This window comes from Cervus canadensis, chromosome 32 (genome assembly GCF_019320065.1).
Source record: "Cervus canadensis isolate Bull #8, Minnesota chromosome 32, ASM1932006v1, whole genome shotgun sequence".
Taxonomy (NCBI): Eukaryota; Metazoa; Chordata; class Mammalia; order Artiodactyla; family Cervidae; genus Cervus; species Cervus canadensis.
In genome coordinates, this window is record NC_057417.1 from 5,332,093 (window position 1) to 5,349,136 (window position 17,044).

Genomic DNA, 17,044 nt, shown 5'->3' on the forward strand with positions numbered 1-17,044 from the left:
AAATAGTATGGGAGGGTTAACTAGTGCCTTGGTTGATCTCAGGGTCAAGACCTTTAAGAAAAGTCACAGGATCATAGGGGCCCTAAGCCAGCTTTGGGCTTCCTTGGTGGCTCAGCGGTAAAGAATCCACCTGCAATGCAGGAGATAAAGTTTCGATCCTGGGTCAGAAAGATCCCTTGGAGAAGGAAATGGCAACCCACTCCAGTATTATTGCCTGGAGAATCCCATGGACAGAGGAGCCTCGTGGGCTACAGTCCATGGGGGTTGCAAAGAATCGGACAAGACTGAAGTGACAGAGCGTGCATGCAAGGCAGCTTTGAGAATGCCTTGTCTAGTTTATGCCTTTCTTTTACAAACATGGAAACTGAAGTCAAAAGAGGAGAAAGTCCTTAGGGTCACTAGGTAACATGGAGATTAGGGTTTAGGAAATAAATACAGGTAATCAGAGATTGGGCTAAAATCAGGAATCATGGCATTTGCTAAGTTATTCCGTGGCTGGGGCTCTCCAGAACACCTGGAACTGAGCAAGTGTGCAAAGATCTATCTAAACTTTGAGAGAACCAGGTCAGGAATGGATTAGTGATGTCTGCCTTGGCACTTTCGGAGAAGGCAATGGCACCCCACTCCAGTACTCTCGCCTGGAAAATCCCATGGACGGAGGAGCCTGGTGGGCTGCAGTCCATGGGGTCGCTAGGAGTCGGACATGACTGAGCACTTCACTTTCACTTTTCACTTTCATGCATTGGAGAAGGAAATGGCAACCTACTCCAGTGTTCTTGCCTAGAGAATCCCAGGGACGGGGGAGCCTAGTGGGCTGCTGTCTATGGGGTCGCACAGAGTTGGACATGACTGAAGTGACTTAGCAGCAGCAGCAGCCTTGGCACTCCATTAAAGACAAAGTCAGGAAGGCTGGAATCATGGATAGCTCAAGTGTTGGTACCCTCAGGCTGAAATTTGGAGGGGCAGTGAAGGAAGATCACCCGTGATGAAACAAGGTAGTGGCCGGTTTGAAGTTTAGGTTACCCCCTCCACCACCCCAAATTACCTTGTTGCTCTATCTTTCTCTTTCAGAATTCTATCATACTGCTTTGGAATCCCCATAACCTAGTAGAATGCGCACACGCTTTATTTAACACAACAGACAATTAAAGCAAACATTCTGGATCCTGCTCCAAATTTTGCCTTTAGCATCTTGTCTCTCCTAGTACTAAAGTCCCACTTGAATCTCTCTCTTTCCCCATGTGCAAAATAAAAGTGTTGGGTCAGCTCACTAATTCTCAAAAAACATTCAAAGGAACAGCAGTCCTGCAGGATGGTAACAGCTATTATATGGAATAGCTTTCCATGATTAATATTTTTGGAATATTGCTGGACTGATAAAAACATTTTTTAAACTGCAAGGCATCTTAGATCGTTACTAAAAATCCACCTTCAAGTTACTCAGGTAGGCAGAGTTTCCCAGGCTTATTTAGAAATGGAAAATACGTCATACGCGATAGTCTTTAAAGGTCTTTCAGCTTCAGAATGCTGTAATTTTTACCAATTTCCTTTGAGATGCATAATCAATGATTGACTCACTTTAGATCTCTCCTGCAGATATGATATGGTGGTTGATTTTTAACCACAGTGTTTAAGTGACTCAAAGCAAATGGCAACCCTGGGGGTCATTTCTTTAGCTGAGCATTTGGAGATAAATCAATCGAACTGAGAACAATTGAAACAATTTGTTCTTTTAAGACCAGACTAGGTTATTTCAATTACATTAATGATGTAAATAATGTGATAAAACCAACAGGCAGAACTGACTGCAGAGACTAGGGGGCCTTTTGAGGGGGGGCATACATAGCTTTTGTTGGCATAGTTGCTATGAAGGTTTTCTGTCTGAACGTTTCAAGTAGCAAAATCCTACGCAGCACCCGCCCCCCCCCAGCCCCAACACACACTGTTACAGTTTCCTTCCGCATGTTGTGGGGTTCTAGGTGCCTGACCCTACCGCAGTGGTTCTCCACACTGGGGAGATGTGCAGGCTGGGGCACCCTGTGTCTGCCACAGAGACAGACTGTTCCTTCCGATGAAGGGCCATCGTCTTTCCCTAATCAAAAGAGGTCACACTTGTTTGATCTACCTTTCTGCAAGTCTGGACGTGAATAACTTCAAACTCTGCATATCAATGGTTTCACCAAGACTATTTCAGCATCAGCATTAATATAAAAGGATGGAAAGCACACTGGGTACTAACCAGGGAATCATTAGCATCACCTATGGGATTAAAGGGCTTCCCAGGTGATGCTCGTGGTAAAGAACCCACCTGCCAATGCAGGAGATGTAAAACATGAGGGTTCAATTCCTGGGTTGAGAAGATATCCTGGAGGAGGGCATGGAAACCCACTCCAGTATTCTTGCCTGGAAAATCCCCATGGACAGAGGAGCCTGGCAGCCTACAGTCCATGGGGTTGCAAAGAGTGGGACATGACTGAAGTGACTTAGCAACCTGACGCAAAGAACCGGCTCACTAGAAAAGAACCTGATGCTGGAAAAGATTGAAGGCAGGAGAAGGGACAACAGAAGATGAGACTGTTGGATGGCATCACCGACTCAATGGACATGAGTTTGAGTAAGCTCTGGGAGTTGGTGATGGACAGGGCAGCCTGGCGTGCTGCAGTTCATGGGGTCACAAAGAGTCAGACATGACTGAGTGAATGAACTGAAACATGCTTGGCCTCACCACTGAAGATTTTGATGGTGGAGATCTAAAGTGGGAGCAGGGGACTTCCCTGGTGGTCCAGTGGCTAAGACTCTTTGGGCCCAGTGCAGGAGGCCTGGGGTTTGATCCCTGGTCAGGGAACCAGATCCCACATGCCACAACTAAAGCCAAATAAATAAATAAATAAATAATAAAAAAATAAAGTGGGAACAGGCATCAGTATTTTAAAAAGCTTAACATATAACAACCCACATGCCCAATGGGAGACTGGATACATGAAATGTGGTGTATTCATTCAAAGGAAAGCTACTCAGTAATGAAAAGAACAAATGTTTTTGTTACATGCAGCAACATGGACATCAGGTTAAGTGAAAAAAGTCAGTCACCAAATAATATATACAAGTAGAATTACCTTTTAAATGAAGTTTGAAAAACAAACAAAGCTTAAAACTCAACATTCAAAAAAACAAAATCATGGCATCTAGTCCCATCACTTCATGGCAAATAGGTGGGGAAACAAGGGAACCAGTGACAAACTTCATTTTCTTGGGCTCCAAAATCACTGCAGATGGTGACTGTGACCATGAAATTAAAAGATGCTTGCTCCTTGGAAGAAAAACTATGACCAACCTAGACAGCATATCAAAAAGCAGAGACATTACTTTGCCAACAAAGGTCCATCTGGTCAAAGCTATGGTTTTTCTAATAGTCATGTACGGATGTGAAAGTTGGACTATAAAGAAAGCTGAGTGCTGAAGAAGTGATGTTTTTGAACCCTGAGAAGTTCAAAAGTTTGTTGGAGAAGACTCTTGAGAGTCCTTTGGACTGCAAGGAGATCCAACCAATCCATCCTAAAGGAAATCAATCCTGAATATTCATTGGAAGAACTGATGCTGAAGTTGAAACTCCAATACTTTGGCCACCTGATGAAAGGAACTGACTCATTGGAAAAGACCCTGCTGCTGGGAGGGATTGGGGGCAGGAGGAGAAGGGGACGACAGAGGATGAGATGGCTGGATGGTATCACCAACTTGATGGACATGAGTCTGAGTAAACTCCGGGAGTTTGTGATGGACAGGGAGGCCTGGCGTGCTGCGATTCATGGGGTCGCAAAGAGTCGGACACGACTGAGCGACTGAACTGAACTGAACCTGTGCTAAAGTCCAAGAAATGATCATCTCCACCCAAGACATGGGCCCAATCCAGCTCAGCCAAGTTCCAGCTTCAAGAAACGGAACACTTCCCAGTTCTCTGCCTTATATCACACCACTCCACAATTTTACCCTCCAGAATTTCTCCCATCCTTTCTCTGTGGATGATAAAACTCTGGAGAACTCAGCATACAACTACCAACTTAATAGTAAACAAATAGGTGTCCAGAAGCTGTGCTTCCATTCCTGTCTCCATTTCAGTGGCCACATCTGCACTCCTGGAAGGGGTCCCTTCTCTCCCAGGTCACCTTGTGGTTTATTGAGCACCTACTATGTGCTGGATCTTGGGGGCTCCTTTACCAAGGAGTTTCCTCATTTTCAAAATAAGCCTGATAAGCTGATTTTTTTTACTGTCTTCCCCATTTTTCAGATTAGCAAATCAACTAAGAAGATGAATAATGGGCCTGGAGGTGGCATCAGGCCAGTTAAGTGGAGGACTCAGGGTTAGAACTGTGATTGCAAAACTCCTTACAATTTAAGGTCTTGTTTCTTCCAGAGCCCGAGGGGAAAAAAGCAGTGTTGGAAGGAGAGACACACACAGAGTGTTGGAAGGAGTGTAAAGTGGGCAAAGGTAAGCTTGGCAATGCTTTTCAAGCCCAATTACCAGAATCCAAATCAGTCAGGCCCCGCACACCCAGGAGTCCCACGCTCTCTGGCTTGACCCTACTGGTAGCTTAAAAGTGGCAGCTTCAGGGCGACTTTTGTTTGGTGTAACTTAGAAAACAAGAAAGAAGCAAGTGGAGGGTGTCGAGACGTCTTTCGTTTTAGGTTTGTGGCTCCCTGAGATCAGAGGAGTGGGTTCCTCTTTGGGGGTGGCGAGGCACAGGGGAGGCATTGGAGCAGATTCTATGGCGTGTGTGTGTGTGTGCGCGCGCGCGCGTGTGTGTTGGCGCGCCTGTGCGTGGAAGGGGGATTGCTGTACCCAGCGCGAGGCACTGGGGGAGGAGGAAGCGGTAGCAGAGATCTGAATAATTGATTCCTCAGCAGCACCAGACGCCTGGGAGCGGGCGGAGATCGTGGTTTCAGCACCACGGACAGCGGCGCGCCCGCCTCAGGCGCCCCCGCCGCCAGCCAGCTTCCTACCCCGATCTTACCGCCGCCGTGCGCTCCGGGAGCCGGTGGCCGCGCTCTGCGCCGCCGCCGAGGGACTGCGGGGTCTGCCTCGGCCCGCCTCCGGGGAGGGCGGCTGCGGACGGGAGACTCTCTCGCCCGCCGGAGCTCCAAGCCTTTTCGGCTTTCGCGGGGGCTGCAGCGTCTCGTCGACTGAGAACAAGTCCCCAAGTTGGCGTGGGGGGCGCCCCTGCCTTCCTCCTCCTCTTCCTGCGAGGCGACCGCAGCAGAAGCACGCCTCGGGAGCCCGGTTGAGCCAGTTCTGTGAAACAGGGTGGCCGGACTCCCGCCGGGAAGTGGGGAGCTGAACGCCTGGCGTGGAGCTGGCCCCGCAGCTAAGGGCTTAGAGGGAGCTGCCTGTCCCCCCCGCCCGCGGCTCTCTCGGCCGGGGACCGCGGGGATCCCCGGCCACACGCGCGCGCGCGCTCCCACATCCACTCATACACACACTCGCCCTCACACATCCATCAGCCCGGAGCCTGGGCTGCGGAGAGGGCTCTCGCGCGCGCTCGGAGGACCGGGGCAGCGACTGTCCGGAGTGGGGCAGGAAGCCCAGCTCAGGCTCTTGGAGGGAGGCGCCGAGGGCTTAGCCGGAGCATGGGGCCCGCTGAGCGCTGAGAGTCGCGGCCGCAGCCATCAGCCCTGGAGATGACCAGGGGCGGCCACTGCTGAGAACTATGTGGAGAGAGGCTGCGGTGAGTGCCGGCGCGGGACGCGGGGCCTCGGCGGCCCCTTTGGAAAGAGGACGGTGGGAGGCTTTCATAGGAGGGGCGACAGGACTGCAGGAGGGTCGTTGCGTGGGAAACATCGCACCTCCCTCGGGGGTCCGGGGCTGAGGGAGCCGGAGTCCTTCCCTCCCCCTCTCCTCCTGCCGGCACATCGCAAACTCAGCCCGCCCCCTCCCCCAACCTCAGCCCCCATTCCCTCCTCTTTGTCTCCCTACCCCCCTCCTTGCTCAGAAGCTCCTGGCCGCACTACTCCCGGCAGCCGGCGCCGGGGAGGCGGCAGGGGGTGAGAGCCGAGGCGCCCTGTTAGCTTCTCGAGGGTGGCCAACCCGGGGCTCCGGTTCTCCTGTGCGCCCCGGGAGTGAAGCTCTCCATTTCGGCCACACGGTTTTAGGAGCCGCACTGGGGGACGTCTCGGGCACGGAGCTTCAGCTTCCCAGCTCGGGCCGAGCCCCCACTGTGCGCGCAGGGGGCGGGGGTGGGGTTGGGGGTGCCGTGTGAGCATTGCAGACTGCAGTCAGTCCCCCCCGTCCCTCCGCCTCCCCTCCCCCCGCCCGTGGGCTGACCCTGTCTCTCCGTCTCTTTCTCCGCCCCGGTAGAGCCCTGCTGCAGAGCCTCCGGCTGGGATAGCCGCCCCCCGTGGGGGCGATGCGGACTGCGCGGGACGGCCAGGGGAGCGCGCGGGGGCCGCAGCATGCGGGAACCCGCTAAACCCGGTGGCTGCTGAGGCGGCCGAGATGCTCGTGCGCGCAGCGCGCCCCACCGCATCCTCGACCTTCTCTGGCTACAGGTACGTCCCAGCGGGAAACCTGGGCCCCGCCGGGGTTCTGGGAGAAGGAACGGTCGGCCGGAGGAAGAGCGGGAGAAGGATCCGGGGAGAGAGGGAGCGAGAGAGAGAAAGCGGGAGAGGGCGCAGCAGGAGCGAGGCGCGGGAGGAGCACCAGGGGGCGCTGCGGCTCCGCGCTCGCGGGGCTCCGCCGAAGAGCGCCGAGGCCGGCGCGAGTTCGCCCCAACTTCCCCCCGGCGCCAGGCAGCGCCTGGCCCGAGGGGCGCGCGCCTGAGCACGCGTGCCCGACGACGCTGGTATCTGCTGGCGGGCGCGGCCGTGCACCTGGCGCGGTCCATGTGTGGGCACTGGCGGAGGACGTGTGTGGACTCCGGATGGCCTTGGGCCCCTCTACTGCGGGCCTGCGGAGGTGCGCAGAAATGAGCGCGTGCCTGTGAGGGTGCGCGGCCCACTGCCCACGTGCACCTAAGACTTGGTAACAGAATCTGAAGTGGGAAAGCCTGGGGTCGGGGATGGGCCAGTGATGCACAGTTCACGTCCGTCCGAGAGCTTCTGGGGAGGCAGACTTCCCTCCCGCCCGGCCCCCAACCCACCTTACCCAGCCCCACGCACGTTCTTTGCCAGCTCCCACGCGTCGGCCCGCGTGGTGGGGGGGGGGAACGTGCCTCCCCTCCAGAATTCTGCATTGCACACGGCATGCGTGAGAGATTGTGTGTATGTGTGTGTCTGAGCCTGTGTGTGCCCGCGTGCGTGTAGGGGGCGGGTCCTGGGGCTGCTGGCGGTCGCTTCCTGCCCCCTCTGCGCAAGGTGGGGCGGACCTTAAGTTTCCTCCAGGCACCCTGGATTCTCGGGCGCAAGAGCGAGCGTCCTCAATTCCATGCGCTTGGGGCGGTCCCTGCTCTAGAGGTGCGGGGTCTGCCGTGGGTGCTGAGGGGCGCCAGGTGGGTGATGAACCTCGGTGGGTTCGCAGGGTGTGGGGCCAGTCAACTAGCCTTGCGCCTTCGCTCGGCCGCCTCCGCACGCCTGGGCTGGTCTGTACTTTGCGCCGGGTTCGCAGGGGGCGGGGTCGGTAACTTAGACTCGCGGAGGTGGGAGATGGGTGGGTGGAGGGTATGCTTTGCGCGCCTACGTCAGGGGCCGTCGCCAAGTGGTCCCACTTAGCGAGTGCGGCGGGAGATGTGGGTTGAGTCGAAGAGGGAGAGGAGGCTGAATGCGAAGGTGGGTTTGGGGACAGTTACGGAGAATCCGCTCGGATTGGAGTTGTGGACAGAGTGGCAGACGGGTCGAGGGACGCGGATGGCCAGGGGATGGGGAATGGAGTCAGTGACCCCAACAGCTCTCCCTGGGGTGGTTTCCGTTCCTGGCTCCTGGAGCAAGGGGCTATGTCGGTAAACCCCCTCCTCTAGAACCCTCGCGCACCGCAGCAGCGCTGACTCTTCCTCTCCACCTTGCAGGGACCGTAAGTGGCGACTATGGGCAGACTGGGCTACTGGACCTTGCTGGTGCTGCCGGCCCTTCTGGTCTGGCGCGGTCCGGCGCAGGGCGCGGCGGCGGAGAAGGGTCCCCCGGCGCTGAACATCGCAGTGCTGCTGGGCCACAGCCACGACGTGACGGAGCGTGAACTGCGAAACCTCTGGGGCCCCGAGCACGCAGCTGGGCTGCCCCTGGACGTGAACGTGGTAGCGCTGCTGATGAACCGGACGGATCCCAAGAGCCTCATCACGCACGTGTGTGACCTCATGTCAGGGGCACGCATCCACGGCCTGGTGTTTGGGGACGACACCGACCAGGAGGCCGTGGCCCAGATGCTGGATTTTATCTCCTCACAGACTTTCATTCCCATCCTGGGCATCCACGGGGGCGCATCTATGATCATGGCTGACAAGGTAAGGCCGGGAGGCGATGGGCTGTCAGGACCCCAGCGCGCGCCAGTCATATGGCAGCCACTGCAGGTTTTCGGGAGCCCCTGGCCTCCGTCTTAATCTGAAAGGGGGTTGTGGCCACCGACCCTAAGGAGAGCCAGCTCCTGCTTCTCCAACCTGGAATCGAATGGAAACGCTTTTTGCTTTGGTTCTGAAAGTGGGGGTACTCGGAGGCACCTTGGGTGTGCCAGGAAGAACTCAGTAAATGCAGAAGTAAATGGGGTGGTGGAATGCTTAGAGATGGCTAGGTGGGGCACAGAGGTGAGCCTGGGGGCAACTTGAAGCAATAAGTTTTATATTCCTACACTATTAGTTTTACCTGATTGTATTGTGGCAAATGTCCATTTTTTTCCCCTACTAAAAGCCACAGAAACTATTTTTAAAGGATCAAATGTGGGGATATTGTGGAATAAAATGCAAAGTTTTAGGTAAAGCAGAAAAAGGCAGAAAAATGTCATGGTTCCACAGACTCTCTACAATTAGAGAAAGTGGGGTGGGAAGTCTGAGGAGCCCTGGGATAATGGCACACAGGTATGTGTTTCTCCAAGGGAGTGGCTGTGAGTGGAGAGAAGGGACTGCTGACCCAGAGATGGAGGCTCCGGGTGTTCCTACACATCACCTGGGTGGGACTGCTGGGGGTTCCGAGGCCCTCAGATGGAGGGCTTGGCTCCTAAGGATGGGTTTTGATAACGTAGTTAGAGGGTGTCCCAATGAAGGAAAGGTGTAGAGATCTCTTGGCTTAGAGTGGGAGGGAGGGTCTTTCTGTGGATCACCTGGGGGTATTGGTGTGGAGAAGAGGGGTCTGGAGATTTGAGTGAGATGTTCTGAGAGCCTGGTTTGAGAACTGTGCAGAAGAGCAGGTGGGAAGGGAAAAGCAAGGTGAAAAATGAGAAAGAAGGGGAGGGTTGGTGTTTGTGGGTGCCCTGTGCTTCTGTCTAAGCCCTGGAAGAGAAATGGGAGGGGGTGTCAGGAAGGGAATTGTGAATGTACTTGTGCTCTGTGGGTCCCCCTAGTCTTGAGACCTTATTGGAGTGTGTTCCTTAGATAGCAGGAGACATCGTAATGGAGCCAGCAGACATTTGTCATAGCACTTTGCTTCTGATGCTCTCAAAGCACTTTTACATTCATCAAATCAAATACTACTTCTGCCTCAGTAATTCCCACCAGCTCCTTTGGGAACCATATTAATTCTTTCAGGTCTCCTGGGCTGCGGCACATTCTGTTGAAATACACAACTGATGTAGAATCTTATTAAACATTCATTTTAAATGGTTTGCAACCTAGCAGAATTCCTATGTGTGGTTGAGTATTTTCCCAGCCACCTCTCAGTTTTGGGGGGGTTCCTTTCTGGGAAGAAATAAGTAGGGAACAGCTGTGTCTTGCCCCTGTTATGTGGCCATTTCAGAACTGGCAAAGGTCTTAGAGCCTATTAGAGCATCCTGTAGCTTTCAGGTGAAGAGATTCAGGCTCAGGGCAATTAAAGACTTAGCTAAGACCACACGGTACGTGATGGAACTAAATCTCTGGTTTTCTGGTCCTCTGGTTTCTGACAAAGGCACAAAGAAGGATAAGAACAGCATTTCCCAGCAGGGTTTTGGAGTGTGATTTTGGGATTTAAATATTACTACTGATTCCTTCTCCCTTCTGAAGTTTTGAAGGAGCAACATGCAGTTAAACAGGAGCCATATTGAAAGTGAAATTTCTGTATCGACTAGGCCCAGCACAATCAGTGGAGAAATATGGTAAAAGCTGAATAGGAGAAGTGTTGGCAGGTGTGGGACTTGGGCTCTTACCTGACTTACCCATCTGACTATAGGCAAAGAAGCAGGAACAGAAATGGGCTTATAGTTAGCATCCCCTTCATAAGCAGTGACCCGTCCATGTCAGGCTCTGACTTACTAGACCTCTAAGAGGGTATTAGGAAGGGAATTTTGAGAAGTCCAGAGGATAGGGTGGAAGCATCTTCTCTTGCAGAATAAAACTGCCTTATGGGGATTGGACATGACTGTGACCCCACTTAAAGAAGAAAAAGGACCTCAGGAAAGGGCAAGAGGAAGATGAGAAAGGACGTTTTCAGAGATGTCAAGATGAGAGACTGATTTAAGAGGGGGTGGAGAGGAGAGGAATAAAAGGGTGCCTTGGCTCAAAAATGGTGAAAGGAGTTGGATAGTCTTCATTACTGTTGTGGCTTTCTGAGTTGGTCTTGATGGCAGGGAATCAAAGAAGCCGTGGGATAATATTCGGGTATATGTTGGATCCCCTATGGGGGATGTGCAAGTGATGTTAAGAGGAGTGCGGTTTAGGAGTGGGATTTCGAGAAACCTGATTGTGTTAAAAAGAAAGGAAAGAGATCGTCTGGGATGTGAACAGCCCTCCCTCCATTAGTAACGCGTTGAGTTGGCTTGTGTCTTTGCCACCTGTTTCTGCCGAGTTGCAGTTTGACTCTGAAGAAGCAGTCATGGGCATCGCCTTGTTGGGTTGGGTGTGCCCCCGGTCTCGTGGCCACAGAATCTGAGTCTCCCCAAACCACTAAGACCTCTCTGTCCCCCCGTTAAGATGACATCATTTGGTAAAGCCCAGCACATACCTGTGTTGTTTGCATTTCTCAATTGGAAACATGATCCGGTCTCGGGGAATAAGAATGGCAGTTAATTTGACTATCAATTAAATTGAGCCTCTCTCCCCAGTTCTTACCTTTTCCCCCAATCTTCTTTACCCTTGGCTGGGTGGGGGGAGGAAAGAACAGAGCTTTGTAATAATTGAAATGTGTGAAGTGGCAGATTTTTGTGGTTTAATTTAATTTACAATGGAGATACTAATTTTTGCTTCTATCACTGGGTGGTCTTAAAATATAATTAATTTAGAGGTGAGAATAATGCTCAACATTGATAGAGTTCTAACCTTGTCTTGGTTTGGCCATTTTGATCCCATGAAATACGCTCTGGTTTTGCTAACAGCCCTAGTAAATCAAGCACAGATACTGGACCTTTATGTTGTTGCTCAATATCCTCACCTCCTCTCCTTCCACCCTTATTCCTAACTGCTCCACGGGAGGGAAAAGGCAAGGCTTACATTTTAGCTACATCTATCCATGTCAGTTACTGCGTGGGTTTTGCTTTATATATTATTGCTATATATACTTTTTTATCTCCTCTACTGGAGTGTAAGTTCCTTGAGGACAGATTTTTTTTTTAAGTGTTTATGTGTATATGTATATTTGAAATAATGATATTCCTCCTCCACAGACAGTTTATAAAAATATTGTCTTTTTATTACAGAGCACTTAGAAAGTATATTAAAGTTTAAAGAAGAAAATAAAAATCTCCCTTTAAATCTGTTCGCCAGGGGTAACCACTGTGGATTATTGGATCTATTTCGTTTTAAGCTTGAGTTATAAGTTCAGGATTATATTGTGTGTATATGTTGTTTTGTTTATTGTACTTTGCATCCTGTGGGCTTTCTTACAAGATCCAGGTTTTTTGTTTATCCTGGAAGAATCCCAGCCATTATCTGTTTGATGTTTCCTTTCTAACATTCTCTTTTTCTCTATATTTAGTCTCTCAGTAATTTCTCTATGTATCTGAAACATTTTTTTAAGTTCTCTGTCTCTCTGTGTTATGTTTGTATGGTGTTTCCTCAATTCTTTATTCTCGTTAACCGGTTCTTTTCATTTGTGTCTGGTATATTATTTTGACTATCTGTGGAGTCTTAAATTTCAACACTGATTAATTTCTAAGATACAAAACGGATTTCTGCTTTGGTTTTATTGAAGCAATACCTTCTCATACCTTCCTGCTTTTGTTTTATTGAAACCTCTTCTCACTTTGTGGATGTAAATCTTTTCTGTCCCTTCGAGGATTTAAAAAATACTTCTTATGAAGTCCTTCTCTGATTGCTCTAGCATCTTTTCTTCTTCCCGTGTGAATTCTTCTGTTTTGTAGAGTTTGATCATTGGATAGCCTCATAGGCTCTCGAATTTTTGTGAACTTATTGTCAAGGCAGTTTTATGGCTTCTTCTGCCCTGTAGCTGTAAGCTGGTGTGTTTTTTAACCAGAGCGCTTGTCAGCAACTCAGCTCCGAGCTCTTTTTCTGCTCTATACACTCTGGTGCGGGCTTGGGTCCTGCTCTCCTGTAGGGCCTCTCGTTCTGGCTCTGTTACACATTCAGGGATGTTCTTGTGGCTGTGACTCATGGCGGATGGTGCAGACGTTTCGTCCCCATTCACGGTTAGCTGCGTGGTTTGGGTCCAGCCCTGCCCCTTGTCCCCTTGGTAGATCTTGGGACCTCTGCTTCTGTGGCTCATATCAGACTTACTCCCCCATGCACTTTGATTCCTCCTGAAATTGTAGAGTCTCATCTTTTGATTCATTTATTTTTAGGTAGGGCCTTCTATTTTTGATCTGTGGTTCCCTTATTTTCAAGCAGCATTTTATAAATTTTGAGATCTCTGAAGTTTGATCTATAAATTCTGTGTCTTAGGAGCAGAAGAGGGAGGCAGCTGAATGTGTTCACTGTGATTTTGACCCAGTTATATTTCACAACCTGCTTTTATTTCTTTCAGACTTGATTACGTAGTCTTGGAATTTTTCCTTATCATTAAACCGACTTCTCAAACATGATTTTAAATGGTGCAGAATGTTCTGTTTATACCACAATGATTTAAACTTCTCTTCTGTTTCTTCCCACCTTTAGTAAGGTTGGTTTCTGGTCCACGTGTGTGTTCTTTTGGGCATCTTGCACTGATCTTTGCCTTTTGCCTTCGTTTCTGGATACATATATGGTGATTGAGTGAATCAAGTCACTGGTTTGGATGCCGACTTGCTGCAGTTTCTGGAAGAACTTACCTTTCTGTGGGTCAGGGTTTTCCATCCTGTGTTTGTTCCCAAATGCTGACTGATTTCATGGGTGTGTGTTAAGTCTCCTCTTTTCTCCAGTGGGCAGGTAATCACTAGCCATCCTGAGGATTAACAGAAGTTGGGGGCTTGCATGTGAAAGGCCTCCGTAGCTCTGCTGAGTAACAGCTCACCTGTAGAGGCTGCTGCACTCCTTTGGCGGCTGGGAGTCTGGGTGGGAGTGATGAGCCTGCCCATTAAACTCAGAAGGCTTATGGAAAGGGCAGAAACGCACATCAGAAGGTCGATGGAGCCCACTCAGATCCTGTTGTAGAGGCTTCAGGTGGTTCCTGGGAGAGTGAGTGGGGAGGCCTATCTTTAGCCTTTTCCATGAGGCACGTCAGATGTAGTCATCACTCCTCCTCACAGAAGTCATGGAGAACCTCCGGCCTGAGAGGCGCAGTGACCTCTCCATGGGGCCCTCGGGGGTCCCAGCTCATCACCTGGACTCTTGATAGATGTGATCTGGCAGGGTTGGGTGGGTGCTCATCTTCTCTCTGGTAGCCTCACATGGAAAATGCTTCTCTAGGTAGAGTGAGGGGGAGAGAGAAAGATAATGAGAGAGAGAGAAAGAGAGTGTGGAAAATCTCAGATTTGTAACAGGGGCTTGGTGGCTTCTGAGAAGGCCATCATGAAAAGGAATGGTTATAATGTCGCTAACTAGTGTGGTTTATTCGATGCTGCCACTTAATTATTTAAATTCAAATTAGTTGCCAACATTTTAAAGTTAGGTGGTATCACATTTATTTATTTATTCTTTAAACCCAAATTTCATCCTTCTTTGGGAAAATCAGAAGGCCTGGTAACACTGGCCTTGCTTCTCCCCATAGTGACAGGTGGCTGGAGATTAATAGTGCCCCTCCCCCCCTTAAATTGGAAAAGGAAATGGCAATCCACTCCAGTGTTCTTGCCTGGAGAATCCCCATGGACAGAGGAGCCTGGTGGGCTACAGTCCATGGGGTTGCAAACAGTTGGACACGACTGGAGTGACCGAGCACCCCCTTAAATGGGCCTGATGCTTGCCCCGCCTTCAGACTCCAGTTTGCCCACTTCTCTCACTTATGTTACAGTGTTGGTCCTGAAGGCAGTGGGGTTTGTGACCCCTGATATGATGAAGAAAGCAGCTGGCCTTTGTTAAGAGGGTCTCTCGCGGTCCTTTTCCTTCTCTCCCAGGCTGCTCCTTGAGAGGTGGAAAATTGGAGGTGTGCATGCGGGCGCGTCGCTCTGTTCACAGCTGCCACGCCTAATCCCCTGTAGCATTTTGTTCTTTTTGACCACAGGCCCTAAATTCTTCTCAACACGGTCCTCCAGGAAGACACTACCAAGTTAGTTAGCTTGAGTTCGCTAACTACTACTCAAGTTAACTTGAGTCAGAAGACCCCAGAATATCCTAGACGAACAGTCTGAGCACCTACATTCCATTTCCAAGTAGCACTGTGACTTTGAGACAGTCTCTTCAGCTTTCTCTACCTCAGTTTCTCCTGTAAAATGAAAGTTTAGGGAGATACTATCTTCTAAAGCCTCTTTCCAGCTCTGAAAATTTTATTGCCTTCAAGAAAAGACTGGGAGGAAACATAACAAAATGTGAGCTGTGGTTATCTTTGGGTGGTTTGTTCATGGCTGTTTTCATCTTTAAAAAAATATCATTACAGCATGGCTAATAAGTTGAACCTCGAGTTAGATCGTCTGTGTTTAAATTCAGGTTCTGGGTGATCATGGGGAAGTTGCTTCCTGTCTCTGAGCCTTAGTGTCTTCATCTTTAGGATGAGGACAGTAATACTACCTGCTTCCTAGAGTTGTGAGATTTAAATGGGATAATAGATATAAGGTATGTAGCTTAGTGCTTGGCTCTTAATATATACTTCTTATAGGAATGTTACTGTCATTGTGTCTATATTTTGTGGTTTTTATTTTTCTCCAAAGTACATGTGTGTGCTCAGTCGCTCAGTTGGATCTGACTCTTTGCAGCCCCATGGACTGCAGCCCACCAGGCTCTTCTGTCCTTGGGGATTTTCCAGGCGAGAATACTGGAGTGGGTTGCCATGCCCTCCTCTAGGGGATCTTCCCAACCCAGGGATCGGACCCACTGCAGGCGGATTCTTTACCTACTGAACCACCAGGGAAGCCTGTAGTACATGTGCTTTTTAATAACCAGAAGGGTTATTATAATAAAATTATAATAATAATATAGCAACCTGAAGGGTAATGTGGTGATATGAGGCTATTCCCTGGGAGAAATTGGAAATGAGTCTCATAGAACTCTTAGAATGGGAGAGTCCAACATGAAATGATTCATAATTTCTGAATTGGGACAACCAGAAGCTTTCTTTGAGTTTTTAGGACTTGCTATGAACTTTATCTTGGCAAACTGAAGATTAAATGTGGCCAGTGTGAAAGTGACTGTAAGAGGTGACCTTTATGGTAAATAATTCCACCAGTTGGAACCCATGTTTGCATTGGGCTTAGGACTCTGGGTCTAGACATATATATGTGTGTGTTATGTTAGTCACTCAGTCATGTCCGACTCTCTGCAACCCCATGGACTGTAGCCCACCAGGCTTCTCTGTCCATGGAATTCTCCAGGCAAGAATAATGCAGTGGGTTGCCATTCCCTTCTCCAGGGGATCTTCCCGACCTAGAGATGAAACCTGGGTCTTCTGCATTGCAGGCAGATTCTTTATCATCTGAGCCACCAGGAAAGACTGTGGACATATACAGTTTCTCATTTTCTTTCTGCCAAGGATTAAGTGGCTCTGAGACAGCCTGAGGACACCTGGCAGCCCCAGAGATATTTGACTGAAGAATCCTTGTGATCTTATTCTTTTGCTCTTATTTTATTATCCTTTTAAGTTAATGATTGTGAATTCAGTTGGTTTAGGGAAGGGGCTTAGATTCAAGAGTGAATATAGATTTTGATGTTAATAATCTGGTTGCCTTAATTGAAGTAATTTAAGATGTTGGATGATGGAATTAAAATTCAAAACTGTCTTTCCAGGTTGAAATGATGAACCCATACTACAGACTGCACTGAAGGGTTTAAGAAGGATGTACATTCTTGCAGGAAGGGGGACATGTGACTTTCCAATTCGCTTGAAATTGATTTTTGTAAGAGTCCTGAACCAGTGGACTGCCTGCTGAGTCTGGCTCATGGATGCATTAGTATTTTATTTCACCAGCATAGTATTTTTAAATGCTTGAATTTTAATGTCTTTGGACAAGGCATTCACTTTTAGATTCCCTACAGCCCTCCTTGCTCCCTGTTATCTCACATCTAGACAGATTCACAAATTTATGTTAACTACATGGCCTCTGCAGGCATTTGAAATTATGATCCTCAATCACAGGATTTTTGTTTATTTCCTCATTTGTTTTGTATTGACCAGATGCTCAGCAGGTCCCAAAGAGTGATAGACCTCTTAGAAAAGTAAAGCCCACATCTCTAGAAATATGTTGAAATCAAGAGAGATGATAGTTCTATTATACCTTTTCTGTTGTTAGGAGTCCCTTCTGCTCCAAGTCGCAGAGTATTTGATCCGCACTGGCTTAAACCATTAGGATATTTAGTTTTATTGTTTAACAAGGTGCCCTAGGTCTGGTTTAGTATCCCAGTAACCCATCGAGGGCTCAGGTCCTTTCCATTCCTCTATTTTGCCTTCTTCAGACGCTGGTTCACCTTGGTCACAAGATGGCTGC

General features: G+C 49.4%; 1 protein-coding gene across 2 annotated transcripts in view; it reads left to right on the top strand.

The window, feature by feature from the left end:
- The first annotated feature begins 4,925 nt into the window (after window positions 1-4,925).
- Window positions 4,926-17,044, top strand: part of GRIN2A (glutamate ionotropic receptor NMDA type subunit 2A) — a 436,975-nt gene continuing 424,856 nt past the window's right edge. The window contains exons 1-3 of one of the 2 annotated variants that reach the window (XM_043456415.1): window positions 4,926-5,720; window positions 6,350-6,540; window positions 7,992-8,423. In XM_043456415.1, the coding sequence (XP_043312350.1) occupies window positions 8,010-8,423 (414 nt within the window). In that variant the 5' untranslated portion in view covers window positions 4,926-5,720; window positions 6,350-6,540; window positions 7,992-8,009. Of the gene's footprint in view, window positions 5,721-6,349; window positions 6,541-6,916; window positions 6,947-7,991; window positions 8,424-17,044 lie in introns of those variants that run through there. The other variant, XM_043456416.1, reaches the window with a different exon arrangement.